This window comes from Stomoxys calcitrans, chromosome 1 (assembly GCF_963082655.1).
Source record: "Stomoxys calcitrans chromosome 1, idStoCalc2.1, whole genome shotgun sequence".
Lineage (NCBI taxonomy): Eukaryota > Metazoa > Arthropoda > Insecta > Diptera > Muscidae > Stomoxys > Stomoxys calcitrans.
In genome coordinates this window covers 70,391,611-70,408,574 of record NC_081552.1, presented here as the reverse complement: position 1 = coordinate 70,408,574, position 16,964 = coordinate 70,391,611, and the positions used below count along the sequence as shown (strand labels likewise).

The following is a 16,964-nucleotide window of genomic DNA, read 5'->3' as shown; positions in this document are numbered from 1 at the left end:
CAACCAGACTACAACACCATATATCATTATAGGGCTGACAACTGCAGTATATACCTAATGCATGACATGAGGTCTAAACCCCACAACTTTTGCCGTGTGCGATTAAAATAGTTTATATTTCATCCTTTATAAATACAATTTTTATACCCACCACCAAAGGATGGGGGTATATTCATTTTGTCATTCCGTTTGCAACACATCGAAATATCCATTTCCGACCCTATAAAGTATATATATTCTTGATCAGCGTAAAAATCTAAGACGATCTAGACATGTCCGTCCGTCTGTCTGCTGAAATCACGCTACAGTCTTCAAAAATAAAGATATTAAGCTGAAACTTTGCACAGATTCTTTTTTCCCATAAGCATAAGCAGCTTAAGTTCGAAGATGGGCTATATCGGACTATATCTTGATATAGCCCCCATATAGACCGATGCGCCGATTTAGGGTCTTAGGCCCATAAAAGCCACATTTATTATCCGATTTTGCTGAAATTTGGGACTGTGAGTTGTCTTAGGCCCTCCGACATCCTTCGTCAATTTTGCTCAGATCGGTTCAGATTTGGATATAGCTGCCATATATACCGATCCTCCGATTAAGGGTCTTAGGCCCATAAAAGCCACATTTATTATCCGATTTTGCTGAAATTTGGGACTGTGAGTTGTCTTAGGCCCTCCGATATCATTCGTCAATTTGACTCAGATCGGTCGAGATTTGGATATAGCTGCCATATAGACCGGTCCTCCGATTTAGGGTCTTAGGCCCATAAAAGGCGCATTGATTGTCCGATGTCGCCGAAATTTGGGACAGTGGGTTAAGTTAAACCCCTTGACATACTTCTGCATTATGGCACAGATTGATACAGATTTGGATATAGCTGCCAAATAGACCGATCTCTCGGTTTTAGGTTTTGGGGCCATAAAAAGCGCATTTATTGTCCGATGTCACCGCAATTTGGGACAGTGAGTTCTGTTAGGCCCTTCGACATTCTTCTTCAATTTCACTCAAATCGGTCCAGATTTGGATATAGCTGCCATATTGACCGATCTTTCGATTTTATGTTTTGGGCCCATAAAAGGAGCATTTATTGTTCGATGTCGCCGAAATTTGGGACAGTGAGTTAAGTTAAACCCCTTGACATACTTCTGCATTATGGCACAGATCGATACAGATTTGGATATAGCTGCCATATTGACCGATCTTTCGATTTTATGTTTTGGGCCCATAAAAGGAGCATTTATTGTTCGATGTCGCCGAAATTTGGGACAGTGAGTTAAGTTAAACCCCTTGACATACTTCTGCATTATGGCACAGATCGATACAGATTTGGATATAGCTGCCATATAGACCGATCTCTCGGTTTTAGGTTTTGGGGCCATAAAAAGCGCATTTATTGTCCGATGTCGCCGCAATTTGGGACAGTGAGTTCTGTTAGGCCCTTCGACATCCTTCTTCAATTTCACTCAAATCGGTCCAGATTTGGATTTAGCTGCCATATTGACCGATCTCTCGACGTTATGTTTTGAGCCCATAAAAGGAGCATTTATTGTCCGATGTTGCCGAAATTTGGGACAGAGAGTTGAGTTAAGCCCCTCCACATATTTCTGCAATTTGGTCTAGATCGATCAAGATTTGCATATAGCTGCCTTATAGATCGATATCTCGATTTAAAGCCTTGGCCCCAAAAAAGTCGCATTTATAATCCGATTTAACTGAAATTTGACACATTGACTTACGTTTTCGACATGCATATTGTATATGAGTCAGATCGGTTTACTTTTAGATATAGCTACTAAAAAGACCAATATTTTGTTATACATAATTGAACAATAACTTGTACTTATTAGTATTTGGTCCAAATCGGATCATATTTTGATATATATTGCTTTGGGACATAAGGTATGTAATTTTAACCGGATTTTGATGAAAGGTGGTTTACATATATACCCGAGGTGGTGGGTATTCAAAGTTCGGCGCGGCCGAACTTAACGCCTTTTTACTTGTTTGTAATTTTTTTTCAAAAGAATTATTTGTTCTTTAGCTAAGCTAAAAATCAAAAACATAAAACTTGCATTGTCTGCATGCATTCAGTTTTCAGTAAAAAATTGCAAATTTGGCCATGATCATTCCATTAAGGAATAGCCTAGATACTTTTGCTTTCCGACACAATTTTAGCTCAATAATAAGGAATCTCCTCTTTTTGGGAGAGTTTGAAAGTTGTGCCGCAGAGCGGCGCCACATAGTAGAGAAGTTTACTTGGCTGATTAGCTACGGTCGTCCTACCTGACAAGTGTCGTTCGTCAGCTCTAGTAGGGGATAACCTCCGCTGAAAATGTTTTCCGATGTTCTCGCTGGGATTTAAACCCAGGCGATAAGCGTCAAAGGCGGAATTGCGTACCGCACTTTAAAAACTCACTATTCAATTTTCAGTCAGATTAAAAGAAATGCTAGTATGAGTATTGCAGACGCACTGAAGACGACATCACCTGATGCACTGTGTGCAATCTTGCAACGTGTCTAGAATGTTTTGACCCCGCTTGCGTGAGATTATGGGAGTTTTTGTTTATGTGATGCAATGCCCTAAGCTTTAGATTTATACACAAGAGATTGTCATAGTTTTTTTTGTTGCAAATTTAGTTTATTTTTTACGTATTTTCATCGATTTCTCTGTTTGCGAAAAATAATTTTTTATGGAAATTTTCATGGAAAAATTTTGTCATCGAAAAATAATCTATACATACCTATAAGTAGCAGTCCAATTAACAGCATCGGGTACCTTCACATTTTGCGTGTGATAGGGACACTCCAAATGATACAACATTGTGACCTGGCGTGAATTGGCTGGCCTTCTTATGCCCGTGGGTATATAGTGATCCTTATATAGAATCATATCAGCAGTATTGGCTTGATCGCGTGACGCGGTAATGGTACAAGTGTCCACAGGACACTTTGAACGTAGGAAGACATCACGGCCTATATAAAAAATTAGAAGAAATATAAGCACAAAAAGTCACCAGCATGCTGCAACACTTTTGCCCTTACCTGCTTTCACATTCCAGGGCCCCAATCCATTGTACAAAAGTATGGTTTTCAATTTGCCACTGGTTTTGATCTCCTCGTAGTTGGGTGGCACATACATCAGTTGATTGACGATGCGATCACTGTGTGGATCTTGGAATGGAAACAATTTGGAGCCCTGCAAGTGGGCCTTTTTGCCACGTCGCTTTTTGGGAATTTTTGCAGGTTTTGGATAATAATCGCCATCTTTGAAGAACCATGGTTTGGCCATGGGCTCCATAAGACTGGAAGCTAGAGGATTTTGTTGTGATTGTTGTTGCATCAGCATTGAATTTGCCGAATGCTGTTGTTGTGATTGAGGTTGTAGCTGTTGTGGCTGCTGCTGTAGCTGCTGTTCACTGTCGGGAGGATCGGCCTCCGTCTGTGGGGTTTTGATAGTTGTAACTTTGGCATTTTCAGAATTTGATTTTGCCCCTGCATTCTCAGGCTTATCGGTCTCTTCGTCCTCGTCATATTTGTCATTATAGTCATCCAATTGGTTTTGTTCGACATGTTGCTGATGCTGTTGTTGTTGCTGGAGCAATGACAATGATGATGATTGGGCTGAGGTCTTCGATTTCCATACTTCTCGTTCCCTATATTTGAAAGACGAAAGAAAAATATATTAAATGTTTATAAACAGTGCTTGGACAAGTGAATATACAGTACAACAATTTTGGGGTGGGAAATTTAAAGTTAGATCGATGATGTAAGGTCAGTAGAGTAAAAGCACACAAGGTTTTGAAAGGCCTAGTGTAGAAAGAGATCCGGAACGGGTACGTTTTATCCGCTCTGCTCCGGCAACATTTTTTTCCCTCCGCACCGCTTCGCGGTCCGCTCCTAGTCCTTTATATTTATATTTACTATATACTTTTCAAGGTTCATCTTATACCAACCGTCATAGGATAAGTGGTATATTATATGTAAAGTAAATGTAATTGGGCCAAATCGGTTCATTTTTAGATATAGCGCCCGTATAAACCGATCTTCTGATTCTACTTCTTGAGCCCCTAGAGAACGCAATTGTTATCGGATGGTCTGACTTCGTTCCAAACCTGAAGCAGTTGCATGGAGTTTCTTGCTTGATTCTTATTAGTATATATATATATATTTGAAATTGTATAGGCAGTACAGATATTCATATATATATATATATATATATATATATATATATATATATATATATATATATATATATATATATATATATATATATATATATATATATATATATATATATATATATATATATATATATATATATATATATATATATATATATATATATATATATATATATAATATATATATATATATATGAATATCTCTACTGCCTATACAATTTCAAAACATTCTTCCAATTATCGTAGAAAACCGTACGGATGGAAAAAATGTTACAAAGGAAGAAATTAAAACAAGTAAAAGCGTGCTAAGTTCGGCCGAGCCGAATCAACCGATCCACCATGGATCGCATTTGTCGAGTTCTTTTCCTGGCATCTCTTCTTAGACAAAAAGGATTAAAGAAAAAATTTGCTCTGCTATTAAAGCGATATCAAGATATGGTCCGCAGATTAACCGCAATTAAATTAAATGTTGGAGACCAAATTTCAGCCAAATCGAATAAGATTTTAATTGCTCCCTTCGGGGGCTCCGATTCAGACCATAATTAACACGTATGTTGATGGTCATGAGAGGATCCGTCGTACAAAATTTCAGACAAATCGGATAATAATTGCGACGTCTAGAGACTCAAGAAGTCAAGATCCCAGATCGGTTTATAAGGCAGCTATATCGGATAATAGACTAATTTGAACCATATTTGGCAACAGTTGTTGGAAATCATGACAAAACACGTCAAGCAAAATTTCAGCCAAATCGGATAAAAATTGCACGCTCTAGTGGCTCAAGAAGTCAAGATCGGTTTATATGGCAGCGACATCAGATTATGGACCGATTTGAACTATACTTAGCACTGTTGTTGGAAGACATAGCGAAACACGTCGTGCAAAATTTCAGCCAAATCGGATAGGAATTGCGCCCTCTAGTGCCTTCAGAAATCAAGATCCATCGGTTTATATGGTAGCTACATCAAAACATGGACCGATATGGCTCATTTACAAACCCAACCAACCTACACTAATAAAAAGTATTTCTGAAAAATTTCAAGCGGCTAGCTTCGAGAGTTAGCGTGCTTCCGACAGACAGACGGACGACGATCAAGAATATATATACTTTATGGGGTCTCAAACGAATATTTCGAGTAGTTACAAACAGACGGAATTGGTATAACCCCATCCTATGGTGGAGGGTATAATGATAAGTTTTATTAAAAATTTTGTTTTAAGAAAAACATTCATTAAAATATTGTCTTAAGAAAAATTTTATTAAATTTTTATCTTTTTTGTGCTTAGAAAAAATTTCATTTGAATTTTGCCTTAAAAATTTCATGCAAATTTTGTCCTAAAAAATTTCTTTAAAATTTTGTCCTTAGAAAGAAATCTTATCGAAGTTTTGTTTTTAGAAAAAAATGAATTTAAATTTTGTAGTACAAATAAATTTTTAAGTATTTTAAAATAGTTTAGCATTATTAAATGAAATCAATCAGGCCAATTTGCAACGGCCAACGACCTACATCAATAAGTATGTATGAACAATTTCATTCATTCGTTCGAACGCTATCAAGATTTCAGCTATCTGTTAAACGGATGGACGAATATGGGTAGGCTAAACCATAAAATACACAAGAACAAAATTGTCTTCGAAAAATTCTAGCTCGGAAAGAATTAGTCTAATGAAACTTGAATTGGCGTAAAGTGGACGAATGACACTAGTTTAAAACAAGTAAGAGCGTGCTAAGATCGGCCGGGCCGAATCTTATGTACCCTCCACCATGGATCGCATTTGTCGAGTTATATGCGCAGTATCTCCTTTTAGGCAAACAAAGAATATTGAATAAGAACTGTTATGCAATTGGAGCTATATCAAGTTATAGTCCGATTCGGACCGTAAATGAATGCTGAACATAGTAGAAGTCATTGTGTAATATTTCAGTTCATTCGGATAAGAATTGCGCCTTGTAGGGGCTCAAGAAGCAAAATCGAGAGATAGGTTTATATGTGAGCTGTATCAAGCTATAGATCTATTCAGACCATATTGAATACGTATGTTGAAGGTTGTGGGAAAAGCCGTTGTACAAAATTTTTCTGCCATATCATATGAGAATTGCGTCTTCTAGAGGCTCAAGAAGTCAAGATCCCAGATTGGTTTATATGGCAGCTATATCAGATTATGTACCGATTTAGCCATACTTAGCACAGTTATTGGAAGTCATAACAAAACACCTCATTTGAAATTTCAGCCAAATCGGATGAGAATTGCGCCCTCTAGTGGCTCAAGAAGTCAAGACCCAAGATCAAGAATATATATACTTTATGGGTACTTATTCTAAGTGTTACAAACAGAATGACGAAATTAGTTTACCCCCATCCTATGGTGGAGGGTATAAAAATGGAATTCGGCAAATCGACCATTACACCAAGGGCTAGTAAGATTCTTGACAGCACAGCAAATTTTGACATTTTATTGAGCAAAGTTCCATAACAATAATTATAAATTCATTTTCGTTTTGGTAACCAATTTGCGTGAGGCATAACTTAGCCGCGTACATTGTGTCACTAAATGTAAACGACTTATTTACCATAAAATAAGTAAAATTATTATTTATCATTGGCAACGGGATTCTAAAAGGTTGTTATTTAATAATAATGGACAAAAGTACAGTGTTGTGCTTGTACAATAGTTTATTGAAATGATGTCGCCGCCGTTTAGTGATTTTTTTATAACGGCGTCAATAGTTTGTTTACCTGGAGTTTCGTTCATGACATAATTACCAGGTAGTGTACCGTTAACAGCTGAGTACAACTTTTTCTCGCGAAGTGCACTATCTGTCATTGAGTTTTGGTTGTGTGTGTGTATTTTAGTCAAGAACTGATTTTGAAGAATAGTGCACTCAATATTTTGTTGTTTGGCAACTGCCACTACCTGTAAATGAATATATCTTGATCATTTTCATGTAAACAATAGATAATAAATATTAGAAGCAAATTTGCATTTGCATTCATTTTTCGTGAAGTAATGGTTCCTAACGATGGTTCCATGTACAAAACTTCCTAAAATTGGGAAATAATACAGATGTCTTTAAAATAATATTACTTGTCGTTTTTTCCCCTTTTCTAAAGCAAGACCTAAAATATCTCCATATTGCAATGTTCGCATTTGCCATATAACTGCTAACAATAACGAAAAATATTTTTGAAAAATATTCAATACGCAAATAAATTTCAAATTTTGACGTTTGTAAAAAGCAAAAGTAAACAAGTTGTGCACGCCACATAATAATACAGGAAAAAGGAGGAAAATAATAATTCACACTCCCCCTTGCCCTAATGCTCAGAAACGCCAGATCTCGGTGATGGGTGGTGCGATTTAAGCGAAATTTTGTGTGCTCTATTATAGTAACCTAAAAATTAAAATTTGGTATCCAAATTTTGGATGGGGTGCATAGGGGGCCGCCCCTCCCCCAAAACCTACCAAATATATATTTAGACCAACCCCGACAATCTAGGACTCAAATGAAAGATAATTAGTATAAGAAAACGTATCTGATATCCAATTGTACGACCAAGTGTTAGGGGGACAACCCCAACCCCCAAAATACCTCTAAATCGGACATATTTACTTATAATGGCAATATGGGACTCAAATTAAAGGTGTTTACGAGTAGAATACGAATCTGTTATCCAAATGTGGGACCAAGTTCACCCCCCTTCCCCAAATTCACCCCCCAAACAGGACTTATTTATTGACCATGTCAATATGGGGCTTAAATAAAAGGTCTTGAGTGTAGAACACGAATCGAATATCTAAATGTGGAGCCAAATGTTTCGGGGGGCCGCCCCTCCCGAAAACATCCGCAAGGAGGACAAATTTACGACCATAGCAATATGTAGCTCAAATGAAAGGTATTTGAGATTAGAAAACGAATTTGATAACCTAGTTTTGGGCCAAGTGTTGGAGGGACGCCTCATCCTATAATCTCCCCTTAAATCAATGGCGATATGGGGCTTTAATAAATGGTATGGTATATTAGAGTAGAACTAAGTGTCTGGGGGACCACCTCACTTGAAAGGCATTTGGGAGTAGAGCACGAAATTCATGGCCACTTTCATGATCACGTTTCTGGTCCTGAAATGCTTGACATTATGGGGCTCAAACAAAACCACGTTCTAGCAGTATGATGATATTATTTTAGGGTCCGCCTCCTAAACTCCCTTCAAACCGGCCATGTTTGCCTACTATGACAACAAATAATAGATATTTGATAGTAGAAAACGAATTTAATATCCAATTTTGAAGCCAAGTGTTTGGGGGTCGTCTCAACCACTAAACTTCCCAAGCCAATGGCAATTGGGGCTCAAATAAAAAAAAATTGAGAGAAGACCACGATGCTGATATTTTTTCAGGGCTAAGTGCGTGGGTGGCCACCCCACCCTATATATCCCCAAACTGGGCATATTTGTGGATTATGGCAAAAAGGGGCTCAAAATTGTATATGTCTCATGACCAAGTGTTTCAGGGAGGTCTCACCTCATAAACTCCTCCTAAACCAGATATATATACCGACTATAGCAATGTGTAGCTCAAATGTGGTGCCCTTGGTGTAATGGTCGATTTGCCGAATTCCATTTTCATACCCTCCACCATAGGATGGGGGTAAACTAATTTCGTCATTCTGTTTGTAACACTTAGAATAAGTACCCATAAAGTATATATATTCTTGATCTTGGGTCTTGACTTCTTGAGCCATTAGAGGGCGCAATTCTCATCCGATTTGGCTGAAGTTTCAAATGAGGTATTTTGTTATGACTTCCAATAACTGTGCTAAGTATGGCTAAATCGGTAGATAATCTGATATAGCTGCCATATAAACCGATCTGGGATCTTGACTTCTTGAGCCTCTAGAAGACGCAATTCTCATATGATATGGCAGAAATTTTGTACAACGGCTTTTTCCACGACCTTCAACATACGTATTCAATATGGTCTGAATAGATCTATAGCTTGATACAGCTCACATATAAACCTATCTCTCGATTTTGCTTCTTGAGCCCCTACAAGGCGCAATTCTTATCCGAATGAACTGAAATATTACACAATGACTTCTACAATGTTCAGCATTCATTTACGGTCCGAATCGGACTATAACTTGATATAGCTCCAATTGCATAACAGTTCTTATTCAATATTCTTTGTTTGCCTAAAAGGAGATACTGCGCATATAACTCGACAAATGCGATCCATGGTGGAGGGTACATAAGATTCGGCCCGGCCGATCTTAGCACGCTCTTACTTGTTTTAAACTAGTGTCATTCGTCCACTTTACGCCAATTCAAGTTTCATTAGACTAATTCTTTCCGAGCTAGAATTTTTCGAAGACAATTTTGTTCTTGTGTATTTTATGGTTTAGCCTACCCATATTCGTCCATCCGTTTAACAGATAGCTGAAATCTTGATAGCGTTCGAACGAATGAATGAAATTGTTCATACATACTTATTGATGTAGGTCGTTGGCCGTTGCAAATTGGCCTGATTGATTTCATTTAATAATGCTTAACTATTTTAAAATACTTAAAAATTTATTTGTACTACAAAATTTAAATTCATTTTTTTCTAAAAACAAAACTTCGATAAGATTTCTTTCTAGGGACAAAATTTTAAAGAATTTTTTTAGGACAAAATTTGCATGAAATTTTTAAGGCAAAATTCAAATGAAATTTTTTCTAAGCACAAAAAAGACAAAAATTTAATAAAATTTTTCTTAAGACAATATTTTAATGAATGTTTTTCTTAAAACAAAATTTTTAATAAAACTTATCATTATACCCTCCACCATAGGATGGGGTTATACCAATTCCGTCTGTTTGTAACTACTCGAAACATTCGTCTGAGACCCCATAAAGTATATATATTCTTGATCGTCGTCCATCTGTCTGTCGGAAGCACGCTAACTCTCGAAGCTAGCCGCTTGAAATTTTGCAGAAATACTTTTTATTAGTGTAGGTTGGTTGGGTTTGTAAATGAGCCATATCGGTCCATGTTTTGATGTAGCTACCATATAAACCGATGGATCTTGATTTCTGAAGGCACTAGAGGGCGCAATTCCTATCCGCTTTGGCTGAAATTTTGCACGACGTGTTTCGCTATGTCTTCCAACAACAGTGCTGAGTATAGTTAAAATCGGTCCATAATCTGATGTCGCTTCCATATAAACCGATCTTGACTTCTTGAGCCACTAGAGCGTGCAATTTTTATCCGATTTGGCTGAAATTTTGCTTGACATGTTTTGTCATGATTTCCAACAACTGTTGCCAAATATGGTTCAAATTAGTCTATAATCCGATATAGCTACCTTATAAACCGATCTGGGATCTTGACTTCTTGAGTCTCTAGACGTCGCAATTATTATCTGATTTGTCTGAAATTTTGTACGACGGATCCTCTCATGACCATCAACATACGTTTTAATTATGGTCTGAATCGGTCTATAGCCTGATATAGCTCCATTACTTCTTGAGCCCCCGAAGGTAGCAATTAAAATCTTATTCGATTTGGCTGAAATTTGGTCTCCAAAATTTAATTTAATTGCGGTTAATGTGCGGACCATATCTTGATATCGCTTTAATAGCAGAGCAAATTTTTTCTTTTATCCTTTTTTGTCTAAGAAGAGATCCCAGGAAAAGAACTCGACAAATGCGATCCATGGTGGATCGGTTGATTCGGCTCGACCGAACTTAGCACGCTTTTACTTGTTTTAATTTCTTCCTTTGTAACATTTTTTCCATCCGTACGGTTTTCTACGATAATTGGAAGAATGTTCATCATTCATCATTATTTCACATATATTTTGCTCCTGTTCGCGAATAATTAATTATACGACTCCTATGGCTCTTTTATATTTTCATTATACATAAATTTCTATAAAGACTGTATTTTTTCCATGGGATTGTCATAGAGTTTGATCATTGTTTATATTTATACAGTACCTTGTTAATTAAACGGCATTAACTGACAATTGATCGAACTGGAAGAGTTTGGTCATATGAGTGGCTGAGCGGCGTGTCAAATTTGATACAGAGCACGAGGAGGAATCTTACTCCACGTTTTGATAGTATTATAACCTTCTTTTCTGTTGATCTACCGAACGACTCACATCGAAGTTTTAAGTATGTGAATCATAAGATGAAGTATCAATTTGATTTGATTTAAGGGAAAGATATCCCCGCCATACAAATTGTTTTATTACGAAATTGTTTTCTTTATCAACTAGTATTTTAATCGTAGTATTGGATTATTCAGTGAATTCGAATATTCTCGGACTGGGTTTTATATGGAACCGCACGAAAGTGGGTTCCATACCAGCCAATCGAGATACAACAGACTTGAGGCAATTCCACGCCAAGATAGCAACTTCAAGACCAGAGACCAGGGATCGCTACGCAACCCGAAACGGGACAAAAAGTTGTTTTACATTTTTTTACTCTATACGAATTGTAAAACAGTGTCTAATTCTGTGAGTGACGTGGCTCTTTTTTTCTTCAGCCCATTCAGCGGCCCATTATCATTTTCTCGCAAGATTTCACTGAGTGCATTTGAAAATTTTATAATCTTCATCCGAAAGCCTCCGGTCAATGTGGTCTTTTTTGTAAATAGCTTGTCCTGACTATGTTACTCTCGGCGTAAGGGCCAATTCCAAACCGCATATGTAAATCCAGAGGCGCACTAAGCAAATTTTCAAATTGTGGTTCTAAGAGAAGGCGACACTTGTGTCAAAGGCCCACACCGGACCATAGTGATTGGTTAGATAACAGTTTGGACATGCAGCCCGTAGGAAATTACGCAATTTGGTTTCCCAAAGTTACTTTAGAATGGGACTTAGTAACTTAATATAAAATATCACAGAAAATCATTTTTTTCTACTTTTATTAGGCTAAACTAGAATAATGTATAATGCTCTAAGTTACATCATTTGCAAATTAATGCTTAAGGCAAAAAGTTTCTATTCCACTAATATCGCCAAAGCATCGATCAAGAAAAGCGCCCTCTTCAACCGTCGATTGTCATAAACTTGGCGATACAATAAAGTAAGAAATTGTAGTTGTTGTAAAAATTTTTATCAATAACTTGTTTTTGCCCTAACTATTCAAAATGTGTTCAAAGTAATAATCAATGAATCTCTTCCATTCATAAAAGAATCACAACCAAGAAATTAAGAAAAGAAACAACAACAAATTTTATTATACGATCGGAGAGTAATGTAACCAAACAGAGGGAAAAAACGTATTCCCCGTAGATATGTAATTGATTCTTGCTTTGACACACACATTCTCTTTCTCAATGAAAACAGATTCATTGAGTAATAAAATTACTCACTTCATAGTTTTCTTTTGCCAGTGATGGAATCTTAAATGCCATCGAGTAGTTAATCATAACGTAGAACATATTTATATTCAATCGTACCGAAGATATATTCATTTACAGGTAGTGGCAGTTGCCCAATAATAAAATATTTGGGGCACTATCTGTCAAAATCAGTGATTCGTGCAACTCTGATTTTGTGTATGTAACTAGTTTGCGCCATTTTTCGTTGTTTGTGTGTTATGGTTCTTAACTAAAATACACACACAATCAAAACTCGTTGACAGATAGTGTACTTCGCGAAAAAAAATTGTACTCAGCTGTTTACGGTACACTACCTGGTAATTATGTTATGATTGTACCTACATATTCTGTCTCAGAAAAACCAGCTTTTGGATCAATTTGTGTCTATGTTTTGAAGTCAAATTAAAGTATTGTAAATGCATTTTTAATAAGACTTGGAATGAACTTTAATCAAATAAACTTTTTTTACACTTTTTTTTCTAAAGCAAGCTAAAAGTAACAGCTGATAACTGATAGAAGAAAGAATGCAATTACAGAGTCACAAGCTGTGAAAAAATTAGTCAACGCCGCCTATATGAAAAATCCGCAATTACTTTTTGGGCAACCCAATAATATGCCTATCATGAGAGACAGTATGTCTTTTGTTTTTTTGTTTTCTATGCATAAATGCTTTGGAATTTTTTTACTCATGTTAAATTAACTGAAATTAGGCAAGTTTATGCAAGAATCTATTAATAATAGCTAATAGTCCATGCAATATATATATCCCTTGATTTTTTTTTATATTTGTTCAATATGCCATTGGAGTAGAATATTTATGAGGGTTCCTTTCCAAAAGGTTATAGTGGAGAGATGAATTAAAGTTTCAGGTCAATAGCGTAAATATGGAGTTCTATGTAAAATAAGTCGCTAGTATAACCATCGGGAAGGTGGGTAAAGATGCGAAGGTTTCTCAGAACATCTAGAGAACCATTTAAGGCATACTGATGGATATTTTTGCATAGTAAATTAAATTTCACAGGAATATGGGGCTTTGTTTTTTTTTCCTGATGAGTCGGTCCATAGAATTCACACAAAATATACAAAATAAACTGGGGTCTAGAAAAAAAAACGACCCCCCAGTCGACTGCTTGCTAGCCCAATCAATGGCTCATATCGTACTTTTCTAGCTTTGTTTTTCCTTAAAATCTGGTTGTCTATAAAAGGGACTTGTCCTGACGTGAAAAAATGTTCAGCGGTGGTTTTCCCCTCCTACAACATTTGTGAGGTACTTTGCCATGTAAAACTTCTCTCCATAGAGGTGTCGGACTGCGGCATGCCGTTCGGACTCGGCTATAAAAAGGAGGCCCCTTATCATAGAGCTTAAACTTGAATCGGATTGCACTCATTGATATGTGAGAAGTTTGCCCCAATTCCTTAGTGGAATGTTAATGGGCAAAATTTGCACTTGCATCCATACGTTACACTGGGCTTCTTAAAAATTATTCACCACACAGTTTTTTACTATCCCTTTGCTACCATTCGACACAGAGCCTATGTATTGTAGAACATCTGTCTTCAGGGTTGCCATATAACATAACATAACATAACATAACATAACATAACATAACATAACATAACATAACATAACATAACATAACATAACATAACATAACATAACATAACATAACATAACATAACATAACATAACATAACATAACATAACATAACATAACATAACATAACATAACATAACATAACATAACATAACATAACATAACATAACATAACATAACATAACATAACATAACATAACATAACATAACATAACATAACATAACATAACATAACATAACATAACATAACATAACATAACATAACATAACATAACATAACATAACATAACATAACATAACATAACATAACATAACATAACATAACATAAGGTTATACATAACATAACATAACATAACATAACATAACATAACATAAGGTTATACATAACATAACATAACATAACATAACATAACAAAACATAACATAACATAACATAACATAACATAACATAACATAACATAACATAACATAACATAACATAACATAACATAACATAACATAACATAACATAACATAACATAACATAACATAACATAACATAACATAACATAACATAACATAACATAACATAACATAACATAACATAACATAACATAACATAACATAACATAACATAACATAACATAACATAACATAACATAACATAACATAACATAACATAACATAACATAACATAACATAACATAACATAACATAACATAACATAACATAACATAACATAACATAACATAACATAACATAACATAACATAACATAACATAACATAACATAACATAACATAACATAACATAACATAACATAACATAACATAACATAACATAACATAACATAACATAACATAACATAACATAACATAACATAACATAACATAACATAACATAACATAACATAACATAACATAACATAACATAACATAACATAACATAACATAACATAACATAACATAACATAACATAACATAACATAACATAACATAACATAACATAACATAACATAACATAACATAACATAACATAACATAACATAACATAACATAACATAACATAACATAACATAACATAACATAACATAACATAACATAACATAACATAACATAACATAACATAACATAACATAACATAACATAACCATTAGACTCACTTAGATGTTTTCGCCCTTTGTGCTACCACAGAAACAGAAGAAGGAAGATGCCTTCTAGTTTCTATCTTTGAACCATCCAGATCGCTTTTAAAAGCCCAACAACTTGCGAATGTTCACATACGCTAAATCAGACAGGTCTATAGTCTCTTCTTCTTCAATTTCGTTGCTGTCGACCTTCATGTTTTCAGATTAGACAGTGACCTGTCATGACGGACATAATGACTGAATATATTTATGCCAATCGTCGTTATGTCATTATATCTAAGCCATTCCACCACTTCCTTAATTGCAGGGATCTCCGCTTGATACACACTGATGTGGTCGGGTATCCTTTACGATGTGACCAGTTCAATGTCTTTAGAGTACACCGCAGAAGTCTATGTAACTTTTATTACCACTGATATCGTAGTTCCAATCGGTTATATCAGAAATAGTGATACTGCACTTTTATCAAAAAGCGGCTCAGGTAGGATGTGACCCACACTGCCTGGAACATCGGTCATTGTATCAAAGATAACACAGTATCCGTAGCCGCCACATGACCAAAGCCTCACGGTTAGTGTCTAGCAAAAATGTCCGGAGGCATAAGATGTGGCATTAAAATAAGTGCATCAGATGGTGTCGTTCTCAGTGCGGCTGTGATGTCAAAAAAGCTATCCTTTGGATACCGTAGAGTATTGAGCATTAGGTGGCGCTTTTGAAGCGCCGTCCACCAGACCACAACACAATATAGCATTATAGGTCTGACAACTGCAGTATATAACCAATGCATGGCGCGCGGTCTAAACCCCCAACTTTTGCCAATGACTCTCTTACAGGTGTATAGGGCAAGAGTTGCCTTTCTTGCCCTTTCCAAAATGTTGAATTTGATGTTCAATTTCCTGTCCAACAAAACACCTAGGTATTTTGCGCTTTCTGTAAATGGAACATTCTCTCCTCCCAGGTGTTACTGTATGAAACTTGTATCTCAAAAGCGAAAACGCGTTTTGCTAGATTTTCGATCTAAATCGGGCATAACTTATTTATTTCACAACGGATTTCTATGATTCTTACCATATTTTGAAGGTGGCAACAAATCGCTAAGTTACTGTGACTGAAATATAAAAAAACGCACTAAAAACAACTATATATACTTACTATTACAATAATTTTTTTTTTTCATTGAAGACCATTGTACCTGTCTGAGTACAGTAAAGGGAATGGTTCAAAAAAGTGTTTCATTGAGTAAAAAAAACAGGATGATCCGTATAGAAGAATTAAACAATTTTTATGGGCCAAATAGGTAAATGTTAATGAGTTAAATGTGTAGAGGCTACAAAGGTGCCAAGCTTTCGGTGTAAAATGACTGTCATTTAAAGGGTACAATAATCATCGAAGTGATTTTGGTGCAAAAACTGTAGTAATAGAGAGTCTTGTCATTAAAATTTACCAAAGATAGAAAATATTATCAAATTACATAAAAATGTGTAGTAAAATATATTGCTATTGTTGTATAAGTGCATAAATGACATCAAATAGATGTGTCGGTAAAGAAGCATATTATTTCTCTTTATGAAGAATATTTTAATCGTCCCTTAGAATGTGGAATGTGCTGTTCGTCTTGTTATTCAACGCTAAGATCCTGGAAAAAATGTTCAAATGATGTTTCTTGAACCGGTTAATTAGCTTCTATA

The 16,964-nt window shown here is 35.6% G+C and overlaps 1 protein-coding gene and 1 long non-coding RNA gene across 4 annotated transcripts in view; one reads left to right on the top strand and one right to left on the bottom strand.

Moving 5' to 3' along the window:
* LOC106092729 (glycoprotein 3-alpha-L-fucosyltransferase A) overlaps positions 1-16,964 on the bottom strand; it is a 176,034-nt gene that overhangs the window by 14,837 nt on the left and 144,233 nt on the right. For 2 of the 3 annotated variants that reach the window (XM_059369903.1, XM_059369905.1), the window contains exons 3-4: positions 3,043-3,653; positions 2,742-2,973 (exon numbers count right to left, since the gene is read on the bottom strand). In XM_059369903.1, the coding sequence (XP_059225886.1) occupies positions 2,742-2,973; positions 3,043-3,653 (843 nt within the window). Of the gene's footprint in view, positions 1-2,741; positions 2,974-3,042; positions 3,654-6,722; positions 6,861-16,964 lie in introns of those variants that run through there. The other variant, XM_013259647.2, reaches the window with a different exon arrangement.
* Positions 1-16,964, top strand: part of LOC131998016 (uncharacterized) — a 41,063-nt gene that overhangs the window by 23,049 nt on the left and 1,050 nt on the right. The window lies entirely within an intron of this gene.